The sequence below is a fragment of the Tenrec ecaudatus genome, chromosome 6 (assembly GCF_050624435.1).
Source record: "Tenrec ecaudatus isolate mTenEca1 chromosome 6, mTenEca1.hap1, whole genome shotgun sequence".
Classification (NCBI taxonomy): domain Eukaryota; kingdom Metazoa; phylum Chordata; class Mammalia; order Afrosoricida; family Tenrecidae; genus Tenrec; species Tenrec ecaudatus.
The window spans coordinates 64,617,713-64,642,545 of record NC_134535.1 but is presented as its reverse complement, the minus strand read 5'-3'; the positions used below and the strand labels follow the sequence as shown (position 1 = coordinate 64,642,545).

Below are 24,833 nucleotides of genomic sequence, written 5' to 3'. Positions count from 1 at the left end.
ATCTATATATGGAAAACTACAAAACACTATTACAATAAACCAAGAGTGACCTCAACAAATGGAAGAATGTCCGATGCTCGTGGATTGAATACTCAATTAGTGAAGATGTCAGTTCTGCCAAAGGCACTATATAAATTTAATGCAATCCCGATACAATTACCCTCATCTTTCTTCCAAGAAATGGAAAAACTGATTACCAACTTAATATGGAGAGGGAAGAAGCCCAGAATTAGCAGAGAACTCCTCAAGAAGGACACAGTAGGAGGGCTTGCGTTACCCAACTTTTGCACATACTACACAACCACAGTTGTCAAAACCACATGGTATTGGTACAATGACAGATACTCGGACCAATGGAAAAGAACTGAAAACCCAGAAATAAAATCATCAGCATGCAGACAACTGATCTTTGATAAGGGCCCCCAAAAGATCCAATGGGAAGCAGATGCCCTCTTTAACAAGTGGTGTTGGAAGACCCTATTTTCACTCCGTGCACAAGAATAAACTCAAGGTGGATCACAGACTTTGAAGGTAAACTATTAGGGCCATCAATGAGGGAATTGGGACCAACTTGGGAACGTTGGCACAGGGAATACATAGGCTATCAGAAATAGGGAAGGACACAAACACAGAGGAGGCACAAATTGACAAATGGGACATACTGAAGATAAAACACCTCTGTACATTGACAGAATCCTCCAAGAGAGTATTAAGAGAGTCCACGGACTGGGAAAACATCTTTAGCAATGACATCAGACTAAGGCCATATTACTAAAATCTACAATACCCTGTTAGCTTCCAAAAAGAAAAAACTAATTGCCCACTGAGGAGGTGGGTAAAGGACCTGAGCAGAAGTTTCACAGTGTTAGAAATCCTAATGGCCAACAAGCATATGTGAAAATGTTTCCGTTTTTTAGCCATAAGAAAAATGCAAATTAAAACAACAATGAGGTACCACTGAACACCCTCAAAGGTAGCCCAATACAAAAAATCAGAAAGCAGCAGGTGTTGGAGGGGCTGTGGGGAAACAGGAACTCTCATCCACTGCTGGTGGACTTCTAAGTATGTACGACCACTATGGAAATCGGTCTGGTGATATCTAAAACATGGAAATTGAGCTACCATACGACCCAGCAATCCCCCTTCTAGGCATATACCCAGAAGAGGCAAGAAACAAACCAAGGCCAGACATCTGTGCTTCAATGTTCATTGCGACACAGTTCACAATAGCAAGAAGTTGGAAGCAACCCAAATTTTCATCAACTGACGAGTGGATTAAAAAGCTGTGGTATATATATACAATGGAGTACTACTACACATCACTATAAAGCAGTGATGAATGTATGAAGCACATTGCTGCAAGGGAAGAACTGGAGGAAATCATGATAGATGAAGTAAGCCAAGCATGAAAGGACAAGAACATGAGGTAAGCTTATAAAAAGAAATGTAAAGGGGCATAGGGCAAAAGTTACTGTATACAAACATTCCTGGGGTGAGGACCAGGTAATATGGCAGGGACCAGACCAAATACAAGGATACATATGGTAGATAACTAAAAAGGAGGTAGGGAAAGGAAAAAATACTAATAAAAAAGAAATGGGTAGTGGGGGGCACAGGGCACTGACCCACCCAAGGGGAGGGTATTGTTTATATCTATACAGGGAAAGAGGGACCAGACTTCAACTCAGTACTCCAAGATGTGAATGCAACATGCTGGCATGGAGTAGGGAACCAGTGGAGAGGTCTGGGGGGTTGGCCTCAATCCCAAATACTAAGTGGACACCTGCTCCTCCCCCCAGAAGAATTAATTCAAAGGACGGCATTGAATCTGCAGCTCCAGGAGAAGGACATATCTCATTGGAGCACATGGGAGCAGATGAAGGGGGAGGAGGAGAGAGTAGAGCACCTCCTGGCCCACCAGGCCGTGAGGACGATGTTCCTGATTAGAGCAGCCAGTCCACAGAGAGGACCACATGGCTGGCCCCACTATGAGACACGACGTCCCTCACTGACCCATACCCCTACAGGGAACAACACCAGAGACACAGTATCGAAATTTCGCCTGATCTGATCCCACTACACCGAGGCAAATCACTAAGGGGGTGCAACAGAACAGCAAGGAAAATAAGCGGTGAGGTCCCCAGGGAATGCTGAAGGTGGACTTTGGGGACAGGGCGTGATGCTCCAATAGACTGGACTGGAAAATACTCATAAAGGCCAACAAACAGTCCTTAAACTAATTACAAGCTTTTCCTTTCTTGTTGTGGCTTGTTTTGTTTTCTGTCATTGGTTTATTATTGTATAATATTAATTACTCTGTCTTGTTTTTGTGCATGTTATTATCTCTGTAGGTCTGTCTAAATAAGATAGGCTGGATGAACAATCTGGAGGAGAAAACAATGGGACTGACAGTTCTGGGGGGACATGGGAGAGGGGGAGGTGGGAGGGAAGGTAGTGGTGTTAACAAACCCAGGGACAAGGGAATAAGTGATCTAAATTGGTGGTGAGGTGGGTATGGGAGACCTGGTAGGGCATGATCAAGGGTAATGTAACCAAGAGGAATTGCTGAAACCCTGGTGGGGACTGAGCATGATAATGGGACAGGAGGAAAGTCCAAGGAAATAGAGGAAAGAGTTGGGAGGCAAAGGACATTTATAGAGGTCTATATAAAAGCATGTACATATGCAAATATATTTATATATGAGGATGGCGAAATAGCTCTATGTGCATATATTTATAGGTTTAGTATTAAGGTAGCAGAAGGACATTGGGTCTCCGCTCAAGTACTCCCTCAATGCAAGAATACTTTCTTCTATTAAATTGGCATTCTATGATGCTCACCTTCCCAACTCAACTGCTGAAGACAAACTGGGTGAAAAAGCAAATGTGATGAAGAAAGCTGATGGTCCCCAGCTATCAAAAGATATAGTGTCTGGGGTCTTAAAGGCTTGAAGGTAAACAAGCGGCCGTCTAGCTCAGAAGCAACAAAGCCCACATGGAAGAAGCACACCAGCCTGTGTGATCATGAGGTGCCGAAGAGATCAGGTTATCAGGCATCATCAGAACAAAAAATCTTATGATAGTGAATGAGTGGGGGAGTGCGGAGTGGAGACCCAAAGCCCATTTGTAAGCCTCTGGAATCCCCTTACAGAAGAGTCTCGGGGGTGGGGGGAGACCAGCCAGTCAGGGTGTGACATTACGATGAAACATACAACTTTCTTCCAGTTCCTAAATGCTTCCTCCGCCCCCCCCAATATCCTGATCCCAATTCTACCTTACAAATCTGGCTAGACCAGAGGATGTACACTGGTACAGATAGGAACTGGAAACACAGGGAATCCAGGGTGGATGATCCTTTCAGGACCAGTGGTGTGAGTGGCAATACTGGGAGGGACAGGGAGGGTGGATTGGAAAGGGGGAACCGATTACAGGGATCTACATTGACCTCCTTCCTGGGGGATGGACAACAGAAAAGTGGGTGAAGGATGTCGGACAGGGAAAGATATGATGAAATAATAATTTATAAATTATCAAGGGTTCATGAGGGACTGGGAAGCAGGAAGAGAGGGATAAAATGAGGAGTTGATGCCAGGGTTTAGGTGGAGAGCAAATGTTTTGAGAATGATGAGGGCAATGAATGTACAAGTGTGCATTATACAATTGATGTATGTATGGATTGTGATAAGAGTTGTATGGGCCCCTAATGAAACGATTAAAAATAAATAAAAGAAAATGCAAAGTATTGTGCAATTAAAAAAAAAGCTTTTACAATCTTGGAAATGCTATATAGCACTGTAGCGAGTCACAATTACCTGGATGGTTGTGAGGTACCCAATGATAATTGTGTTTCAGTAAAGCAGAGCATGAATGAGGATAAAGCTAAAATCTCTCTGAGTCAGGGGGAGACTTGGAAGATTGAGGTCTAGTGCCAGCTTCAATCTAGTCCTAATGATGCTGACATTGGGTGCTGAAATAGGAAAGACCTAACTTCAAATCCCCGGTTGCCACTTCCCAAGTTCTTTGGCATTGGGCAACTCGTCTTTCTGTGCCTCAGTGTAAAATGGGGGTCATGATATGTGCCTCACAGGACTGGCACAAGACTTAAGGATAATCATATCTATAAACACCCTCAAGAAAGTACCTAGAAGATAGTCTATTTTAACTGAGCACCAATGTCTATTCTTTATACAATTTACTGAACCATCCAACCTTTCACAACCTCAGTTTCCCCATATAGGTCATGGGAAGACATGAAGACACTAAGTCTCAGCATTTTTTATTCTGCAATCATTTGAGGGCCTCTTAGGTGTCCAATGTTATAACTTGACACTCACTGCTGTTGAGTCTGTTTGGGCGATTAGCAACCTTACAGACCAAGTAGAAATGACCTTGTGGGCTTTTGAGACTGTAAATCTTTATGGGAGTAGCAAGCCTCACCTTCTACCTGCAGAGCAAGTGCTTTCTAATTGCTGATCCTGTGGTTACCAGCCCAATGTGCATGTCACCCACTAAGCCACCAGGGCGACTCACTGCCATCGAGTCAATGCCAACTCAGAGTCACCATATAGGACAGGGTATCCTGCCCCTGTGAGTTCCTGAGACTGTACCTCTTTATGGGAGTAAAAAACTTCATATTTCTCCTGTCGAGTTGGCTGATGGTTTCTAATCTTGTGGTTACAGCCCAACTCGTAACCACTACACTCCCAGGGCTCCTCAGGTGTTACAGGAAGGGCTGAAATGTACAAAACAATATACGGGTTCTGCCGCCCAAAGCAGCACAGGTTAGTGCATGTGTGGGTGAAAAGGAGGAGAAACAGGTCCCTAAGACAAGTGCACACTGCGTGGTGGGCTTACTGCTCTTCATTTAGTCTGTTGCCCTGCTCATGTAGTGGTTATATGTTGGGCTGACATCGCATGGTTAGCAGTTCAAACCCACCAGCTGCTCCTGGGAAGGAAGGCTGGGCTTTTTACTTCCATAAATAGCTACAGTCTCAGAAATCCACAGGGGGTCGCTGTGCATCAGCACTGACTTGATGGCAGTGATTTTGGTTTTGAAGAACAGAAACCAGTCAGGGGTCAGAAGGTGGGCTGTGAAAGGTGGCCAAGGGAAGGTGACAGATCAGGCTGTTTTTTGGAGGTGGGGTTGGCCGTTGGGCGGTAGAAGTGCTGGGAAAGATGTCCAGGTTCAGCAGAAGCAAGCCCTGGCAAAGGAGCAGTTATTGGACTCACTGCCCAGTCTCCTCTGCTCGTTGCCAATGGCTTTCTGCTCCTCTCCAAAGGAGGCAGCGGTATGGTATTCACAGCATGCTTCCGCCTCACTGTTCTTACCTCACTGTGCCCTGGCTTTCTTTGGTCATTCACAGCCACTGAGAAGACAGGCAAGCGCCATGCAGTTGGCTGATCAGAACATTATTCCCCGCTCTGCCCTCCCCACTCTTCAGGACTCCAGACTGCAAGGTTTAGCCTCTGATATCCATGAGATAAGTTCAGGCCAATGAATTGTAAATGGGTCTTTTGGGAAGGTTCTTTCAACCTCCTTTCTTGCTACCCGGAATGTAAATGAAATAGCTGGAGCCCTGGTAATTACCTTGCACCATAAGATGACCCCATGGATGAAGGTCAAGTGCTTAGAGAGAGAGTTAGGAGAACGGTCCCTGATGGCCCTATAGAAACAGCCCATCTCTGAAATACCAACTTCACTATTCGAGCCACTGGAATGTCAGCAAGAGGAGCCCTCATGGCATAGTGGCTATGTGGTGGGCTGTGGTCCTCAAGGTCAGCAGTTTGTAACCACCTGCCACTCCTCAGGAGAAAGACAAGATTTTACTCCTGTAAATAGTCACAATCTCGGAAACTCACAGGGGCAGTTTTCAGTTGGATCCAAAAACACTAGTGATTATCCAGAGAGGTTGGTTTTTTTTTTTTTTTGTAAGAGCATTGCATGAGAAGATCTGGATTTTAGAAAGATGAGTGACAGCAATGTAAAAGGCTACCCTCCACAAGGCGATGGCTGAGGATGTGGTTAGCGCGATTCTGGCCTGCTGAAGGCTGTGAGAATGGCAGTGACGATGGAGAGGCACAGGAAGGCCAAGCTAGCAGAAAGCAGGAAGATGCTTGGCTCCTGAGGACACTATGGGACCCTAGTCTCCTCCTTCAGGATTTTTAAGACGGGGTGGGGTGAGGGGGGGAGAACAATAACCCGTCTTGTACAAACACCATCATTTGGATTAAAAAAGACAGAACACACATGTGGATGTATTCAATTTCCATCTGATCCAGATGGGTATTTAAACCATCATTATAAATATAGAATACTTGAGGAAAATGGGGTGTTGGTGGGAGGCCAGCTCGGGGCCACAGTAGAGAAGAAGGTAGTAGACCCTGAGCACTATCTCTTTAGACCAAGGCTCAAACTTGATTTGAGTTGACCCTGACTCACAGTGAGTCACTCACCTATCGGTAGCACTGAGCCCGTGGGCTTCCCAGGCTGTACATCGCGACGGGGCAGAAAGCTTTGTCTTCCTCCCACAGAGCGGCTGGTAGGTTTGTACTGTCCAACTTTTAGATTTAATTCAAAATTCATAAAAGAAATAGGAAAATAAAGATTGTTCTGAAAGCTCAAATTCCTAATCAATTGCTTTTAAGATTTAGAACTAGAAGCCCGTGTGTCAGTATTTCTTTTCTTTCTGCTCTGTTTTGATATTTGGGTTTCACTCCCTGGTCTTCCATTGTATCACCGTGTGAGGTGCTAACTTGGGTCTTGATTCCTTTCACTGAGAGTCATGCATACTTTTACTCATTTGCATAACAGACAAGGCTCTTGACAGCGGGAGGTGGTTCTGAAAGTGGATGGGATCTGGGCATGATGGTTTTTGTATTTAGGGTAAATCCTCCTTAGATACTTACCAAGTTCTGAGCCACCAAGAGTGCAATCTCTGGGTCTCAGTATATTACCCACTAATACCTCCCACTTGTTACTCTTCATCACGTTCAGTGTTAATTTAGAACAGTGAACTAAACAATGTCGGCTCAGACTCATAAAGTAGGAACTCAGAATTATTTTGGAATTCAATCTTCCATTCTCCAATTTGGGGACTGTAATTCACTACTTTCATTTTTTGGAAGCGAATTTTAGCATAGGAAAGTGAGCCAAACCATTCTCTGCCAAATTTGTTTCCTAAAGATCCAATTTTGTTAAATGAGAACATCAAATCATACATTTGTGCAATTATTTATAATTGCTCTTGCCAATAAATATCCCAAGTGCGTCCATGAGATTGTGGTTAAATGGCCCCACAGCAGCGAGCGCCCACCTTCCTTCAGAAATAGCCTCAAAACAAAAGGGACGACAAACGATCGGCTCTTGAAGCCCCATCTTCAAAAAAGTTGAATATTTCTGTAATCTCAAACCATGATATCGAAGACAAGTTATCAAATGCAGTGAAAGACAAGACAGATCTCAGAGCCGACCCTCCTCCCAATCAGAGACATGAGGGGAGGCAGACCTGCCAGCGTGAGGTTCGAAGACCAGCACAGACTGCATGGGCTGTGGTACGCAGTGCTCTAGGTCAGTGGATCTCGGCCTTCCTAATGTCGCGACCCTTCAATACAGCTCCTCAGGTTGTGGTGACCCCAACCATAAAATTATTTTCATTGCTACTTCATCACTGTTAATTTTGCTACAGTTATTTATAGGCGACCCCTGTGAAAGGGTTGTTTGAACCTCAAAGGGGTTGCGACCCACAGGTTGAGAACTGCTGCTCTAGAGCCAGCTTGGCAGCCGGGTACAGTTGGGGAGGTAGGCTAAGTGCTGATGCATGCAGACAGGCCACCAACTGTGCAGAGAGCCATGTAGAGGCAGGGGAGCAGGGAAGGATTGTGCCTTTGGAGTACCCGGCCCATCTCTTGGCTGCGAAGAAGTGATGGCCAAGAACTCTCACTCACTCATACATGTGAACCAGGAGTAGTTTTGTTAGCCTGGAATATAATATGGGTTATTCTTTCTGAACACCTCTAGAACACCTTGATTCAGGAAAACATCATCTCAACCACATATGAGAATGAAAAGAGACTGGTGTTAGTTGCCCATTAAGAACTGCCAAGAAGAGCAGACAGGGGGCGGAAGAACAAAGCAATATCAGATAAAAGATAACCATGAGAAAGAGGCTGGAATTGGGCATGATAAGTATGACCAAATAGATCATCACAAGCATAACACACACACACACACACACACACACACACACACACCATCAACTCAGTAAAATAAGTTAAAAGAAGAAATCTGAAAACTGATGACAAATCAGTCAAGGCAGGATAATAAAAAAGATGAAATATGAACTTGTAAAGATCAGGAAAGAAATAGAAGAGAAAAATAAAGCTCCAATGCTGGGAGAACAGTGTTGCATCTCTTGCTCAGTGCAATGAGAATACAACAGCATGCTGCATCCTTAAAGTACAGTAAAACAAAAACAAAGGGACTTGGATTCTCTAAGACCTACAATATTCTGCTAGCCTACAATAAGAAAAAAGCAAATAGCCCTTTGAGGAGGTGAGCAAAAGACCTGAATAGAAGTTTCAGAGAGCAGAAGCCTGAATGACCAATCAACATATTAGAAAATGCTTCTGATCATTAGCCAAAAGGGAAATGAAAATGAAATGGCTATGAGGTACCACCTGACACCCTCAAAGATGACCCAATTAAACATACCAGAAAGCAACAAATGTTAGAGTGGGTGTGGTATGATAGGAACTCATCCACTGCTGGTGATCCTGTAGGTCTATGCAGCCACTCTGGAAATCGATTTGGAGATGCCTAAGGCAAATGGAAATCAAGCCACCATATGACCCAGCAATCCCCCTACTGGGCATATAACCAGAAGAAGTAAGAAACAGACCACAACCAGACATCTGTGCTCCAATGTTCATCACGGCCCAAGCCACAATTGCAAAGAATTGGAAACAACCTACATTTCCATCAAATGCAGAAAGGATCAAAAAGCTCTGGTATATACACACAATGGAGTACTACACATCCCTAACAAGCAGTGATGAACACATGAAGCATATCATTTCATTGGAAGAGTTGGAGGAAATTAAGCTAAGCAAAGTCAGTCAAGCACAAAGGGACAAGTACAACATGAGTCCACTGAGGTAAGCTCAAAAACCATAGTGGGCATAGAGGAAATATCACTTGATGCACAATTTCTGAGTTGAGGTCTAGGCACTCTGGCAGGGGTTACACCCAACCCGGGGATGCATATGGCAGCCAACTAAAAAGGATGGGGGGAAAGATGATGGTAGTGGGGGAACAGGACACTAATCTACCCATAGGAGGGTGTTATTTGTGTCTCTATAGGAAAGGAAGAGAGAGAGAGACCAGATCTCATTCTGGTGCATCAAGTTTTTAAGACAACACACTGGCATAGAGCAGCACATTAATAGAGAGCACTGTATGGCCGGCCACAATCCAAGCTATATTGACCACCCCTCCCTAGAAGACTGTACTACAGAGGAAAGCACTCAATATACAGGCTGGGGAGCTTGGAAGGTCTCTCTTGACCACACTGAGCAAACTAAGAGAGAGGGAGGGAGGGAGAGTGAGAGGGAGAGAGAGAGAGAGAGAGAGAGAGAGAGAGAGAGAGAACCTCATCCTGGTCCACCAAGCCTCGAGGACGACATCCCTGCTCAGAGCACAGAGAGGAACATAAGGTTGACCCCAACATCAGATATGACATCCCCTCACCAGCCCACAGCGCTATGGGGGACAACACTGGAGACACTGTGTGGGAACTGTGTTTAGTCTAACCCCATGCCCCCACCCCCATAGCGGGGTAAACTATGAAGGGAGCACAACAGAACAGCAAGGGGAACAAAGTCATGAAGTCCATAAGGAATCCCCCAAATAGTTTTTTCTTCTTAATTTTTTACTTAAAAATTCTTTAACTTGTTTTTTAATATATCCATATAAAATATCTATATAAAATAGGCAGGATAAACAATCCCAAGGAGAAAGCAATGGGACCAATGGTTCCAGGTTGGGTGGGGGAGGAGGAGATAGGGGAAAGGGAGTGGGAGGCCAACAAACTCAGGGACAAGGGAACAAAAATAGATCTAAAATCGATGGCAAGGAGGTGATAGAATGCCTGGTGGTGTTTGATCAATTGTAATGTATCTGAGAGGAATTACTGAGAGTTGAATGAAGGGTGAGCATGATAGTGGGGTAGGAGGAAAGTAAAAGGAAATAGAGGAAAGAACTGGGAGACAAAAGCTATTAGAGGTATAAACATAAGCAGGTATATATGCAAATATAATAATATATAAGGATAGGGGTATTGGACTATGTACATATATTTATATGTGAAAGTATTAAGGTAGCAGATGGCCTCTTGGCCTTTACTTAAGTCTTCCTTCAACATAAGAACACTTTGTTTAAATAACCTGGCATGGGTGATACTCACCTTCCCAACACAATTGCTGAAGAAAAAAATGGGTGCATAAGCAAATGTGGTAAAGAAAGCAGATGGTGCCTGGCTATTAAAAGTTATAGTTTCTGGGGCCTCAAAGGCTTAAAGTTAAACAAGTGGTCCTTTAGCAGGGAAGCAACAAAGTTCATGTGGAAGAAGCACATCAGCCTGTGTGATCATGAGGTGTCAATGGGATAAGGTATCAGAAGATCAAAAACAAACAATCATATGTTATGAAGGAGAGAGGTCAGAGTGGAGATCCAAAGCCCATCTGTTGATAGTCGGAAACTGCCTCACTGACGGGACACAAAGAATGGACGAGACAGCCAGGGTGCAGTTTAGCACCAACGAAACACGCAACATTCCACTGGTTCTTTAGTGCTTCCCACCCCCACTACCATGACCCCAGTTCTACCTCAGAAATCCTGCTAGATGGGACATCTGTACATTGGTACAGATAAGAGCTTTTGACACATAGAATGTAGGACACATAAACCCCTCAGGAATAATAAAGGGAGTAGTGATACCATGAGGGTAGGGGAAGGGTCAGGAGGGGATAATCTCCCCCACCCCAATTGGAGGATGAACAACAGAAACATGGGTGAAGGGATACATTGGATGGGGTAAATATGAAAAATTATGTATATATATATATATAATTTATAAAGGATTCACAAGGGTGGGAAGGTAGGGAGGAAGGGGAAAAAAGAGGAGCTGATAATAAGGGTTCAAGTAGAAAGATAATGTTTCAAAAATGATGACATGTGTACAGGTTTGCTTGATATAATTGATTTATGGATTGTTGTAATATCTGTAAGAGGCCCCAATAAAATAATTTAATTTTACATTAAAAAATAAAGAATTTGGATTCTCTGCACATACTGGTGTCCTTAATCAGTCATCATGATCTTTATGAAAACCACAAGGAAGCATGGCAATAAACGAATTACTCTGCCAATTCAAATAGAAAAGCAATAAAATAAATATTTGAATAAAAAAATGAATGAACATTTAACGCAAAACTTTCTTTTTAAAAGGCTCAATAGCATAGCGGAACGAGTGAATAAATCTACAAATCAATTCTTTGGGGGCAAAAAACTAACACAGTAAACATACTAATTAAATAAACCATTGACTAATTAATCATGAGGAAAAAGAAAAGAGGCACAAATACTCCAAATGAAAAATAACACTGGGGACATTTACAGAAGCTTAGAAAATAAAAAGAAGTCAAGCCAAAGCTTACTTACGAAATCCTATTCAAATACATATTGGAGAAACTAGATGGAATTGTTTTTCTGAGAGAATACAGAATGGAGAAAATAAGGACAGAAGAAAAAATTTACAGAAATAATTACTACAAAAGAAATAGAGAAAACTCAAAGAGAAGCATCTAAGAAGGGCACAAATCAGGGTCACAGGTTAAAGAAGAAACAGCTCCAACGCTGTGAGCATTAGAAGACAGGGAGAGCCTCTGAATTGTTTTTAGGACACCGTAATACATTGATACAAACTCCAGGGACATGTGCCGTGCACACGCATGCACTCACACAGACAGAATGTACAGATCACTCTTACGTAGGACTATCAACAAAACAAATCCTGGAAAAATATTAGCACGTGAAACCTAGCCACACAATAAAAAGAGTAATACATTATGACCAAGTGTGACTTGGTTTAGCAGTGGTTAACTGGCTTAATATTAGGAAATGCATCAACATTAACATAACTATGTTAAGAGATGAAGAGAGAAAATCATATCATTAACTTCACACATTACCTATTTTGGATCAAAGCTCTTAAATAGAATATATAAATATAAAATATCCTACATCTTTGCCAACACTGTTCCCTACTGAAAAGACTTCAAGGAGAGGGCAATATGTGTTTTGTTTTAAGTGAATCATTGCACTATGTGTAGTCATTAATGCAGTTCTCAACTATTTCTGGTTCTTTCCTCTCCCAGGCAGAAGATTGACATTACACTTTGCTCACTTGGTGTGAGAGGTGGCCACAGAAACATTCTGGGTAATAGCATGTGAACAAGAGTGCTCTCTGTTGCTGCTCAGCAGCAGTGCTTCAAAGGCAGTGCCTAAGGCAGAACATCCTCTGCTCCTGTCTTGCTAATCAGGGAACCAGTGGCATGGAAGAGCTAATTGAGACCCTGAAGGATGACAGAGGAGAGTTTCCTGGACAATTCATAAGGAACTTACAGAATGAACAAGAAGTACACCTGGCTTGCCTTTAGCTCTGAAACTTACTACTGGCGTATAGCCCACAGCTTCCCAGATTTGGCCTATTGCGCCCTTTTCAGAAAAAAAACCCCAAAAAGTAACAGTGCCCCGCCCCTGGCCAGGAAAACCTTTTGTACTATCACCCATAACCTAGGATAAATTACAGGGAGGTATCTGCTTTTGCAGCGCCTCAAGGCTATTTTGTGCTGCCCCTTCCCCTCCCCACCAGGAAGTGGTATCACCATTTACACTGATGTAGCTGATGGATACGGAGGGATGAAAGAACAGTCGATGTAAAATATAAATTATGATAACCTGTGAGATGGAACCAACTCTAGGGCAGTGGGTTTGGTTTGCGTTTTAGGGTTCAGGCTCCTGGCCAGGGCATCTTCCTTCTGAGAAGGAAGGACTGTCCACCGAGGCTCGTAGTCCCACAGCAAGAGGAGATGCAGCAAGACAGACACATCTCCCTGAATGGAGAGTCTAGACTTACAGAGACCACCTGAGCTTCACAGTCTGTGAGCTCGGCGGAGCCCAAGGACCACCGATTTCTCTGCTTCCTCTTGTACTGACTTTTTCAAAATCCAAGTCAGGACATCACAGAGATTTCTCAGAGCTTCCCTCAACTCCCTGCCATTGAGTGGATTCTGACCTCTAGTGACCCTGCAGGACCATGTATAACTGCCCTATGGTTTCTGAGACCGTCCCTCTTCGTGGCAGTACAAAGCTTCCTATGGAGTGGCAGGTCATTTAGGATTACTGGCCTTGCAGTTAGCAGTCCAACATATAACCCACGATCACCGCCAGGACTCCCTGCTCAGAGTTAGAAGAAAACAATAGATAACACACAAAGAGTCAAAAGCATATGATTCTGATAAGGCTTGAGGACACGGGTATGGGAGTTCAGGGAAAGAGGATTGGTAAGGCCAACCCGGAGGCCGAGAGGAAGACAATCTGACTTCTAAGAGGTACATAGTAGAGTATCATTCCCACTAAGGGTCCCCCATCATTTTTTGTTCACTATCTTTTCTTGCTCCATTTGTACTTAGTTGTTTGTTTACTTGCTAAGTAATATCTTACATGAGAACAGAGATGGAGCATTGTGGCTCTCTTTTGTCAGCCCAAGAATACTCTTCATGGACTGGCCTTACATTGTGCCAGACATCCCAGATTTGCTGACTGAAGGATGGGGGCCATTAGATATGTTGGCAAAGAAGCTGAGAAGGAATGTCACAGCAAAGAGGTCTACTCCCCATCCAGGAAGAGAGCTGTGCATTGTGAAGGCTGGCAGCATCCCGTTGGTAATGGGGCAAGTGACAACTATTTGAGATTGAAACAGAACAGAGCAGATGGACAAAGTCTTCTTGGGTATCACAGAGATCCCTGAGATGCTGGGAAGCTAGACAAGAAAGACAAGCTACATCTAACAAAATGGCAGTTTCTAGGAAATAAAAATGCATGTCCTATGCCTTGTTCTAAAAGAGTCAACTTCCCAAATAGAGACAGAGAGCTGGTTTAACACAGTATCACAAGTTAAAAGAAGAAAAAAAAAAAGTTCATGAGATCTTGGTAAACAGTAAGGTCAAGTTGAGTGACAGGATATGATGACCCCAGTTCTCCTGAAGGTGGTCTCCATGGATGGGCTCTACTATCTTCAGTGGGGAAGACGGGAGGCCTGCTTTGCTCTTGGCTGTCAGCCTATTGTATACCTTTTGTCTTGGGCACTGTATTTTAATAGGTATGTTTAAACTCGAACATTTCACAGGAGAGGCACCAGGAAGTTAAAAATATTCAAAAGTACACTATTGTGAGTGACAGTGAAAGAAACTGGGGCTATTTTGCTTGGAGGAGAAAAGACTCCAAAGAGACATGATAGCTGTCTTCAGGGATCTGAAGGGTTGTCAAGTGGAAGAAGCAGTAGGTGAGTTCTGAGTGACCTTGAGGGTAGAAATAGGACTAATAGGAAGAAGTTACAGGCCAACAGATTTCAGTTCAATACAAGTGAGTGCTTCTAGCTACCAGCACTACACAGAGACAGGGGAGCTGCCTCAGCAGCTGGGAGAGCTTGTCGCTGCAGGCCCTCAAGTCCACGCAGCCGGACGGTTTGCAGTGAGGCTGGGAAGGGCAACAACTGCCACACTGGACATCAGCCTGAGTGGCTATTAAAGCCCCTCCCATTGTCAAGATTCTGTGATTAACACTGGCCCTTTGATTTGCATATTGGTTATGAGATCATTTGAGATTCCCTTCATGAAAGTTCTGGGTAAACTCTGAAATGTTTTACAAATAAATATGATTACTTCTCTTCTATTCACATCGTGTGTCCTATTATCTCTACTGACTTCTCTCCAACCTCTTAAAGATTTCTCATTTGTAAGTGCCAAAAATTTCAAAAATGCTCCATAAAAAGAAAAGGGTCTTTATTATTTTACCAATGAGGGGAAAGTTCCTATATGTAATATACTCATTGTGGCCCAGATTTTTTGGTGTGAAGGCACTGAGTAGCTAAGGTCTTACACATCACAAAAAAATCAACACAAAGCAAAGCAAAAATAAACAATGGCACCAGATACTCTATGTAATTAGTCCAACTGAGTACTGGTTCCCATGAGCATCAGTTTCCACAGCTCTGACACTAGAACTGGTGGTGCCCAGCTACGACTACCAGCTTCCCTCAAGGCGATCACATTAGAATATCTTGAAGAGAGGGCGAGAGAAAAGTAGAACAAAATTCAAATATCATTAAAAAACAAACAAACGTCCCCCCTTCCCCCCCCCCCCAGCAAAGCCTGGTCCACTTGTATAGAGACTGATGGAACTCCGGCCCTTCGTCACCCCTCAGCTCTGGAAAGAACTCACTCCCATGGCTCAACTTTCAGCCAAGCAAGAGAGAGGTCTATAAGGGAAAGGATAACACCAGGGAGGCGTACACACCTGAGGATAATCAACCTTTGAGATTAAAAGGGCAGCTTTGACCCAAGGACAGAGTTCAAAGGGTTGAGGAAAGGGAGAGGAATGGAAACAGGAAACAAAGAGAGGAAATGGCATAAGTCAGCGGGTCTCAGCCTGTGGGCCGGACCCCTTTCACAGGGGTCGCCCGGTTCATCACAGTAGCAAAATTACAGTGATGAAGTAGCAACGAAAATAATGTTATGGTTGGGTGTCACCACCACATGAGAAACTGTGTTAAAGGGTCACGACGTGAGGAAGGTTGAGAATCACTGTGATACGTGCAGTTATATTGTGGGGGCTGCAATCAGTGACAGGAAACAAAATGTGAATGAACTGTTGCCAGGGAAACAGATCCTCTCTGTAAACCTCACCCAAGCACAGGAAAGAGTTAAACCAGCAACAAAAGCAAAAACTCTGTATCACACAAGCCTCCACATTTCAAACAACAATCGATTCATTTGATAAAGAGACAGGATTTCCATAACTTCCGAGAGGCTAGGCATTCTGATAGGCTTTGATTTGCTGTACCCTTTATCCTGAATGTCCTCTGGTGGACCATCAACTTCCAGACAAAGAGAGGGTGAGATATTTGCGGGCATCGTCACGTTATCACAAGGTATTTATGACGTAGAAAAATTAAATTCCAGATAACTTACGGAGACAAATCATTTTAGATGGAAAACATTTTCTCTACCAGACCCAGTATAACATCTAGCAAGTCCCACCTTGATTGAGGCCTTTCAGGTTTCCTGCACTCTTCCAAAGACTTAGCAGAGTGTGAAAGACAAAGGCAGACCAAGAGATGGAAGCCAGAACAGGAGGGAGCTAACTGACAAGTCTAAAGCACAGTGAGCTGATTTCCAAGCAAGCCTCATGCCTAAACATGCATGTTCCACATGGTTTACTTCTGTATTTTATTCTGAAGCAAAACGTTTCTAGGGAGTGGGAATATGATTCGACAAAACTCAGCACAAAAGGTTTCTGGGGAGTTGGAATCATGAGGGAGTATCCCCAGGGTACACCCCCACCCCAAAGCCGGAAGTGCATTGCTCGGAGCGGAGCTTTTGGAGTAGTACGCATTTTTCCTGCAAGGTGAGCATTGAGCAACTCCCTCTGAGTTAGTGCACCCAGTGGCATCACCTGGGAGGGTTCTCATTGGTCACAGTGAATTTTTCACAAAAGTAGTTTCATTTGAACCTAATTTTTTGTGATGGCTGATTTAAGAGAACAGCATGGAGCTGTGAAATTTTGTTTCCCACTCAGGAAAAATTCATAGAAACTGTTGTGATGTTGAACACAGCTTACAAGGACAGCACTATGGAAAAACTCAAGTGTATGAGTGGTTTTCTCATTTTGAAAAAAAGGTGAAATGTTGATTGATGAAAAACTTTGCTCTGGATGTCCATCAACTTCCCAAATGGATGAACATGTTCACTCGTAGTGCATTTGGAGTTTGTTCCACTAGGTCAAACTGGAATCAAACTTTCTATTTAGGGGTTCTGAAAAATTGTTTAACAGTGTGTGATTAAAAAAAAACCCCTCTGATTTGTGGCTGATGGGGGACTGGTTTTACCACCACAACAATGTACCTGCTCATGCAGCCATCTCAGTGTGCCAGTGTTTGGCAAAAAACAGCATGCCTCTCTTGTTCCACACACATTACTCACCTGACCTCACTGTTTGGCTTCTCTTTGTTTCCCAGAATGAAGAGGAACATGAAAGGACAGCAATTTGAATATGTAGAGGTGATGAAGAAAAAAAACGCGGGAGGTGCTGTCATTCATCCAAACATGAGTTTGAAAAACGTTTCCATGAATGGAATTGCAGATTTGACAAATGTATTAAGTGTAATGGAGAGTCATTTGAAGGTGACAAGGTTGTGTTGTAAAATAATTTAAATACATAGCTTTTGGGGAGGGGAATTCCATTTTGGGGGTCCCCCTCCTATACGCGTACAGGCATTATGGAGTCAAACTCAGAGGAGGAGAAGTACAAAGAAATTATGAAAAATTTGGGAAAGAAAGTTTGTATTTTCAAAGTTTTGGTGTTTGCATTGGGTTCTGTCAACACTGTATCTTTTAATGGTGGTCAAAATACCCAAGATTTGCTGCTTTAACATTTGAAAGTATACAACCTGGCGGCATTTCTCAAGCTCACACAGCTGGGCATGGTCACAAGTTTACATCCTGGGAAGGAAGGGAGAGCTTTAAGGGAGGTCGGCTTTATACTCTTCATATGAAGATGGTGTCTGGGAAGAACAATTGACTCCCTACCCTAATATGATTACAACTCTTTGACGATGATGAATGACCTGGGAAAACCCTACACGTTTCCATTTAAAATCAGGAAGGGGCAGCACGACATCAGGTCACAAATCATCAGCCGATCTTTCATGAAAGCCTGTCTTCAGCACTCCTCAATCTGTCTTCGTTCAAGACTCAAAAGCCAAACTCACAACCATCCAGCTGATGCCGACTCAGGGCGACCCTGTAGGACTGGGCTGAACGGCCCTGTGCATTTTCCAGACTGTAACTCTTTATGGGCAGAGAAAACCCTGCCTTTCTCCTGAGGAGCAGCTGGTGGATTCATACTGTTGACCTTGCAGCTAGCAGCCCAATGTACAACTACTACACTACCAGGGTTCTTCAGAAGAGAAAACAATGGGGGCCCTTCAGGGAAGCACTAGACGGTATGGTTGGCCTCATATGATCCTAGGGTTGAAGGAAAGCTACGGACTGAAACTTTGGTCACCAGTGGTTCTTACGGGGGCCTGTTTATGTTTGCTAAATGTCACGCCATCAACATTCCCAAAACAAAATTCACTGCCTTCGAGCCTATTCTGACTCATAAGTGACCCTACAGGACAGGATAGAGCTGCCTCTGGGCTTCTGAGCCTGTAACTCTTACAGGAATAAAAAGTGCCCCCCCCCCCAAAGAGCAGCTGTCCATTTTCAAGTGCAAACCTTGAGGTTAGAAGCCAAGCGTGTTATCCACTATGCTCAGAGGCAGTGGTTCTCTACCTTCCTAAAGCTGTGGCCCTTTCATACAGTTCCTCATGTTGTGGTGACCCCCCCCAACCATAACATTATCTTCATTCCTACTTCATAACTGTCATGTTGCTACTGTTATGAATCGTCATGTAAATTTCTGATATGCAGGATACATTTTCATTGTTACAAATTGAACATAAAGCATAGCGACTCATCACAAAACAATCTGTAATTACAGACTGTGAAATATTTATGTGTTTTCTGATGGTATTAGGCGACCCCTGAGGGGGTCGCGACCCACTGGTTGAGAACCACTGCCCTAAGGCTCCTACTTCCACGTTAAGAAGGAAACAAAGCCGGCCGAGTAAGAGAATTGGGTACATTTAATGGGGTGCACTGCTGTCGACAAATTAAATAAGTAGAGGTGGCCGCCTCCTCGGAGCAGAGGGTGGCCCTCGGAGAAACATCCAGGGCAAATCCTCCGTCTCCCACTCCCGAGGCGGGGGCGTACCTTGGCTCCCGTAGCCGGCGTCGAGTCCCGAGCCGTCCCAGGAGTCGACGGCACTGTCCACACTGGGCACTGCGGAGGACGAGTACGTGTCGGAGAGTTTGCCGGGTCTCTGAGCGGAGCAGGAGTCGTCCTCCGCATCCCCCAGGTCACTCAGATGGCTGGCGATGGGGAACTTCTTGGGGCTCGATGCTGACTGGGCTTTAAAGGCAGGACAGGGGTTCAGAGTCGGAGCCAGTCTGCCAGCAAAGCTACGAAGCCCTGTCCCTCCCCAAGGCACACCCCGCTCACCTTGATCTGTCTGTTTCTTGATTTTCAAGGTGACGGTCTCCCCCGCCATCTGTAACAAGTGGATCGCTTCACTCAGAGGCTTCCCTTTCAAGCTGCTGCTGTTAATGGCGAGGATTCGGTCTCCTATGTGGATCGCGCCAGTTCTGCAAGCAGGACGGGAAGCATCACCACGGCGCCTGCACGCCCCGAACAGGAAGCCCCTGGCACGCTCTACACAGTCGCAAGCCTAAACACGCCGCGAGGGCCCCCTTCCGAGCAGTGTCACCACTGCATCTGCCCTGGGTTACCGTTGCGTTTCAAATAAAATGAGAAACACCGTTTTAATTAGATCTAAAATGGACTTGTGTGCTTTTTAAACTCCAAAAGAGTGGAGTCGCCCGACAAGCCCCTCCAAGAAGCAAAGGACAGGAGCCATGGATAGCACCCTAAGCCTGGGGGGTAGGGGGTCTTCTGACAGATTTAAACCTTCAGATGGGGGCAGATGAATCCAAGAACTGGACAGAGGCTGGAATCAGGAGTCACTTAGTGCCACGTGTGGCTCCACCTCTGCCACCCTTCAGCTGTGTGGCCTGGGCACCTCGAATCCAGCTTTGTTCAACCTCTGAGTGCCAGCTTCCCATCAATGCGGTTAATCATCTCATATGGTGGCCAGGAAGATTAAATAGAAAAATGGGCCTGGCGCAAGGCTTGGAATATGCAAAAAGAAAATAATTTATCGATGGGCTGGCCATTTCTTTGCTTTCCACCCCACCTCTCATGCCCAGTCTGAACTTGAAGGCTGGACTAGATAGTTCTGAGCCCTGGTGCTAACTTGAAGGTCAGTAATTCAAATGCACTAGCTGTTCTTGGGCAGAATAGGCGGTTTTTTGTTCCTGTAAAGTGACCGTCTTGGGGACCCAATGGGCGGAGTCCCCCTCTGTCCTATAGGGGTGCCAAGAGTCGGAACTGACTTGGTGGCAGAGAGTTTTTCTCCCCTGTGTTCAGATGTTCACCACATTTATCTTTGGAGCAGAATCATTACAGAAAAGCTTGCGTCAGGAAAACTCCAGCTAGTTAGAGTTGGCTTGAAGGCTGCAGTGACTGAGTCCCAGTGACCGAGAGTTGGTCCAGCGGGCAGAGGAGTGAGCTCAGACCCTGCTCCTGATGCCATGTGCTGACCACAGATTGCTTCAGGGGCAGCTGTGCTAGGCAGCAGCCGCCGGGACATCAGCAGGGACACAGAGGCACACAGTTTGAGTTGCTGCTTAACAAGCCCCCCAATGCGTCCTCTCTCAAACTCTGATGTTTTCTGGGGAAGACGAAGAGAGACGATCTTTCACTCCTTTCTAGAGAATCTCAGTTTTATGAAGCTACTTTAATTGTGTAGGTTGTGGAGTCCGATCAATAGGCATCTTTTCCTTGTGGTCTAATAAAGATATCTAGGCTACTGCTGGAATTGAGGTTGATGCCTGAAGAACTCCCCATCATAGGTCCCTCTGCTCAGAGTAGATATTAAAACGCCAAAGGGTAGCCCTTTGAATGGCCCTGCGCTTTTGATCTGGCAGATGTAGATGCTGTTTTCTACCTCCCCCCCCCCCCCCCCGCCATTCTACAATCCCATGATTCTAGTGTCTGTTTGCAATCTTTTTTGTCCCACGTCCACGTGAAGGATGTGTTATGCGCTCCTGAGTGAGGTTGTTGAAGGACAGGTCTGGTTATGGAGTTTGGAGTTTGAATCACAACACCACCCAGCAAAATGCAATGGTGGAGGGTGGTTCATCGTGGCCCGAGGGACAAAGGAACGGTCCACATGACAACACTCCATTCACATGGGTCATTATCACTTTGTTCCCTGACCCCTCTGAAGACAAAGCTTATGTCATCCTCATTCCTGAAAACACAGTGGCCAAGCACAGTACCTGTCAGGGAACAGAGGCTCAGTAAATGTTTGCTGAATCGAACCAGACAAGCCATCTAACCTCCCTGAACTTTAGTTTCCCCCCCTCCAAATGGACACCACATAAATCACCAGTTGCGGTGGTCAGTTTATACATCCCTGGAGAGTACTACCAATTCTCAGCTTGTGACATCTTTTTACTGCCTGAAGGTGTGCCCTTGAAGTCAGGTCAAACCTCTGCCTGTCTGAGAGTTCTTGGGTTCTCAAATCAATCTTTTGTACAGATTTGAAAATGCCAACCGACAACCAGGCAGGAGGACAGCATCCTTTCCCAGGGCCGCAAGGCAGGGAGATGGGCTCAGACACAGGTAACTGTAACAGTTCCTTCACATTTTACCTTTCAGCTAATCCCCCTTTCGTGAGGCTTGAAATGATTATAGGATCAAAGGGCTCTTCAGTTCCTGAAATTGTGATGCCCAGGGGCCCCCCATAGCGCTTAAGCTCCACGGTGTAAATAATCGCTCCGGAACTTTCTTGCTCATCTGCAATAAATGCCAAGGAGTCATAATTGGTTTCTTTGAGAAAAAAAAGGCAAAGCAATAAGACACACATTCATACATAAAACAGGAAATTCAAAAGGGCATCATCAAAGTATTGTCTCAGAAAACAATAATTGGGGGAAGTAACATTTCCTTAATGGGACATCACATTCTAATACACAGAGCAAGTCAGCAGCAGGGCCAGTGAAATGGATGTATGCTGTGAGTCTGTAAGTGACCCATCCAACTGGTGTGCTGGGACCTTTTAGACCATGTTCCTGTACCTAGCATCGTGCTTACCAAGGACACAGTAGGTGAACAAAAAGTAACCGAATGAAGACATGGCTAAGCAGTCAGAAGGAAGAGTTACTCAATGACAATGAAGAGACTGGGTTACACAATTCCTATTTTGGGCTTTGCAAGCAAGTCCACTCCTCTTCTCTCTCTCTCTCTCTCTCTCTCTCTCTCTCTCTCTCTCTCTCTCTCTCTCTCTCTCTCTCTTAGGCATCTACATAAGGAAACAATAACCGATTCAACAAGTTTTACATGTATAATGCAGTGGCATGGATTAAATCTTCAGGTTGGGCAACTATGTCACTATTCCATTCATGAAACCAGTGCCCCACAAACAGGCCCTTTCTCTCCCCGACCCCCCTTGTCCTCCCATAATCATGAATTAGTTTAGTTTCTATGCATTTGCCTGTCTCATATGAGTGAGATCAGAGCGTCTATGCCCTTACATGGCTGACTTATTTCACTCAGTGGCTTCAAGGTGCATCCAGGTTGTGGCACGTATCAATACTTAGTGTCTGTTGACGGCTGAGTAATATTCCATCGTGCATTGCTTCAGTACCACATCTTGTCAGCAGACAAGCAAACTAACTTTTAATACCGAAGAGCTCTGAGTTAGAGCAAATGATATCACAGAGTTGGTGAAGTGGGGGTTCTTCCTTGTTCATCATTCCACCCAACCAGTGAGTCCTGATAATGAGTATCAAATAAGAACATCTTTCTCTGCTCTTGAAATGAAGAGCTATGGTCAGCTATGGTCCAGGAGCATAAGCCAGGCTGCCACATAGTCATGAAGTAACTTCAGTTATAGAACATCAGAGTGAGGGAAGACGTTTTGTAGGCATGTTCTGCCTACAGCATGGGCCCAAAAGACGGCTCTCCTGGGAGATTTCAACACGGTGGTTTGATTGTATCAGGATTGTGAATAGGAAGCAGCCTCGGAGCTAAAAGGGTTTTGCTTGCTTATAAGCCGCATGAAGTTCTTTAGCATTTCTTGTTTTGTCCCTAGGACTGGAAGCTGTGAATGGTTAAGGAGCTATTTCATTTCGGTACCTAAGGAAACAATGAAATGGTCCACTAGCCATCTTAAGAAAACAGTCAACGTTGACAGTCAGACGGCATCATAGCGAGGCGTTAACACAGCCACAGTTCTGCAATGAGCAGCTGTTCACTTACGATAGGAAGCCCCAAGATAAGGAGGAGAAGAAAAGCTTGAGTTAACAATTCAATTATCTGCGAGCAGCAAAGATTTTTGTGAATATAAAACGGAAGGTCTCAAGAATAACGTGGAAAGTGGTGTGTCCGCTCTTGCCGGCCCCTACTCTACAGAGTGGGGTTTCTGGGATGTACGCAGGGCCTCTCCTTCCAGAAGACTTGTACTTCTAATAAGTTCCCGGAACCGAGGACCAGAGAAAGCCCAGAATACACTCACTGCAGTGCTTACATCCACGTCTTAGACGATAAACATCTTCGCTAACATTAGACTTGAGTTGGCATCTGAGAAACCTCCAGGTCAAACCTTCAGTATCTCTTGGATGATTTGATTCTTCTCATTTGTGGTCACCAGTCTGGGGATGAACTGGCTGCTTGGAGCCACTGACAGAAGTATCAGAAATGGGCAGATGGCAATGGTGTGAAATAGTCTACCCTATCAAAAGTCATCGCTTTCTGGAGTTGGCTTGGCCATAAATCTACGGGGATGTGAGGAAGAATGGACTGGACGGCAGTGAGTCTGGGATCTTGATAGATAAACACGATGTGCCTTGCTGCCTGCACCGCCCGTGACAATGGCTCTGGTGAGTAAAACATAAAGTATGAACTAGGATAAAAAATAATTCTGCTGGTCATTCCGCTGCGTGTCTATGCCCGTGGAAGGACCTTGACCCCTCACCGTTCTCCCAAAGGCGGCAAGCCTGAGCACAGCCTTATCCCTGGGCTGCCAACATTCCTAATGTGATCGGCTTTCCATGGGCGTTGTTTGGGATGCTTGTTGCCAAGCACCCATAGACCTTGGGGCCTGAGGAAGTTGAGATTCTTTTGTCCAGATGGAAACCACCACTGGGCTCACTGGAAGCTGAGTTTGAGTGGAGTCCCACTCACCTGGACGAGGGGGAGACTTGGGTCCTAGTCAGTTCCTTCTTTAGACAACTCAGAGTGAGTGTCCTGTGTTAATTTTGGTCGGTTCTGCACCTGTGTCAGAGAGGACTGAATAACCCCTGAGACCGAGTGGACAGGTACAGCACTGTAGGTTTCAGGAGGCCTCATGCAGGGACCTTTTCCATTAGACATCTGTGGCCTCACGGGTGGTGCTAACTGCAAGCTCAGTGGTCCAAACCCAACAGCCACGCGGTGGGAGAGAGATGCGGCCTTCCGCGCCCATCGAGAGTTACGCGGGGTTGCCATCAACTCTGGGCAGTAAGTTTGGGGTCTGGGTGGCTGCCTGCACCTGGAGGCAAATGTTAGGGTTCCAGTGGCTTCTGATGGCACAGGTGTCATCAGGGTAGTCAGTATTTTCCCTAAGAAAGAGATATCCCTGCAACCATACTGAGGAGCAGTTGGCGGAACTAACGTTGTGTTTAGATTGACAGAAGTGGAAGCGTGCTTCTGATTTCTTCAACAGATGTTTGCCCAAACCCAAATGAGAATGGGACACGTAAGACGCACTTCAACCAACTGTGCTCCAAAG

At 44.9% G+C, this 24,833-nt stretch overlaps 1 protein-coding gene across 5 annotated transcripts in view; it reads right to left on the bottom strand.

Moving 5' to 3' along the window:
* Positions 1-24,833, bottom strand: part of GRIP1 (glutamate receptor interacting protein 1) — a 477,907-nt gene that overhangs the window by 34,755 nt on the left and 418,319 nt on the right. For all 5 annotated transcript variants that reach the window (XM_075552787.1, XM_075552788.1, XM_075552790.1 and 2 more), the window contains 3 exons: positions 21,715-21,859; positions 19,442-19,584; positions 19,154-19,351 (listed from right to left, as the gene is read on the bottom strand). In XM_075552787.1, coding sequence (XP_075408902.1) covers positions 19,154-19,351; positions 19,442-19,584; positions 21,715-21,859 — 486 coding nt within the window. The remainder of the gene's footprint in view (positions 1-19,153; positions 19,352-19,441; positions 19,585-21,714; positions 21,860-24,833) is intronic.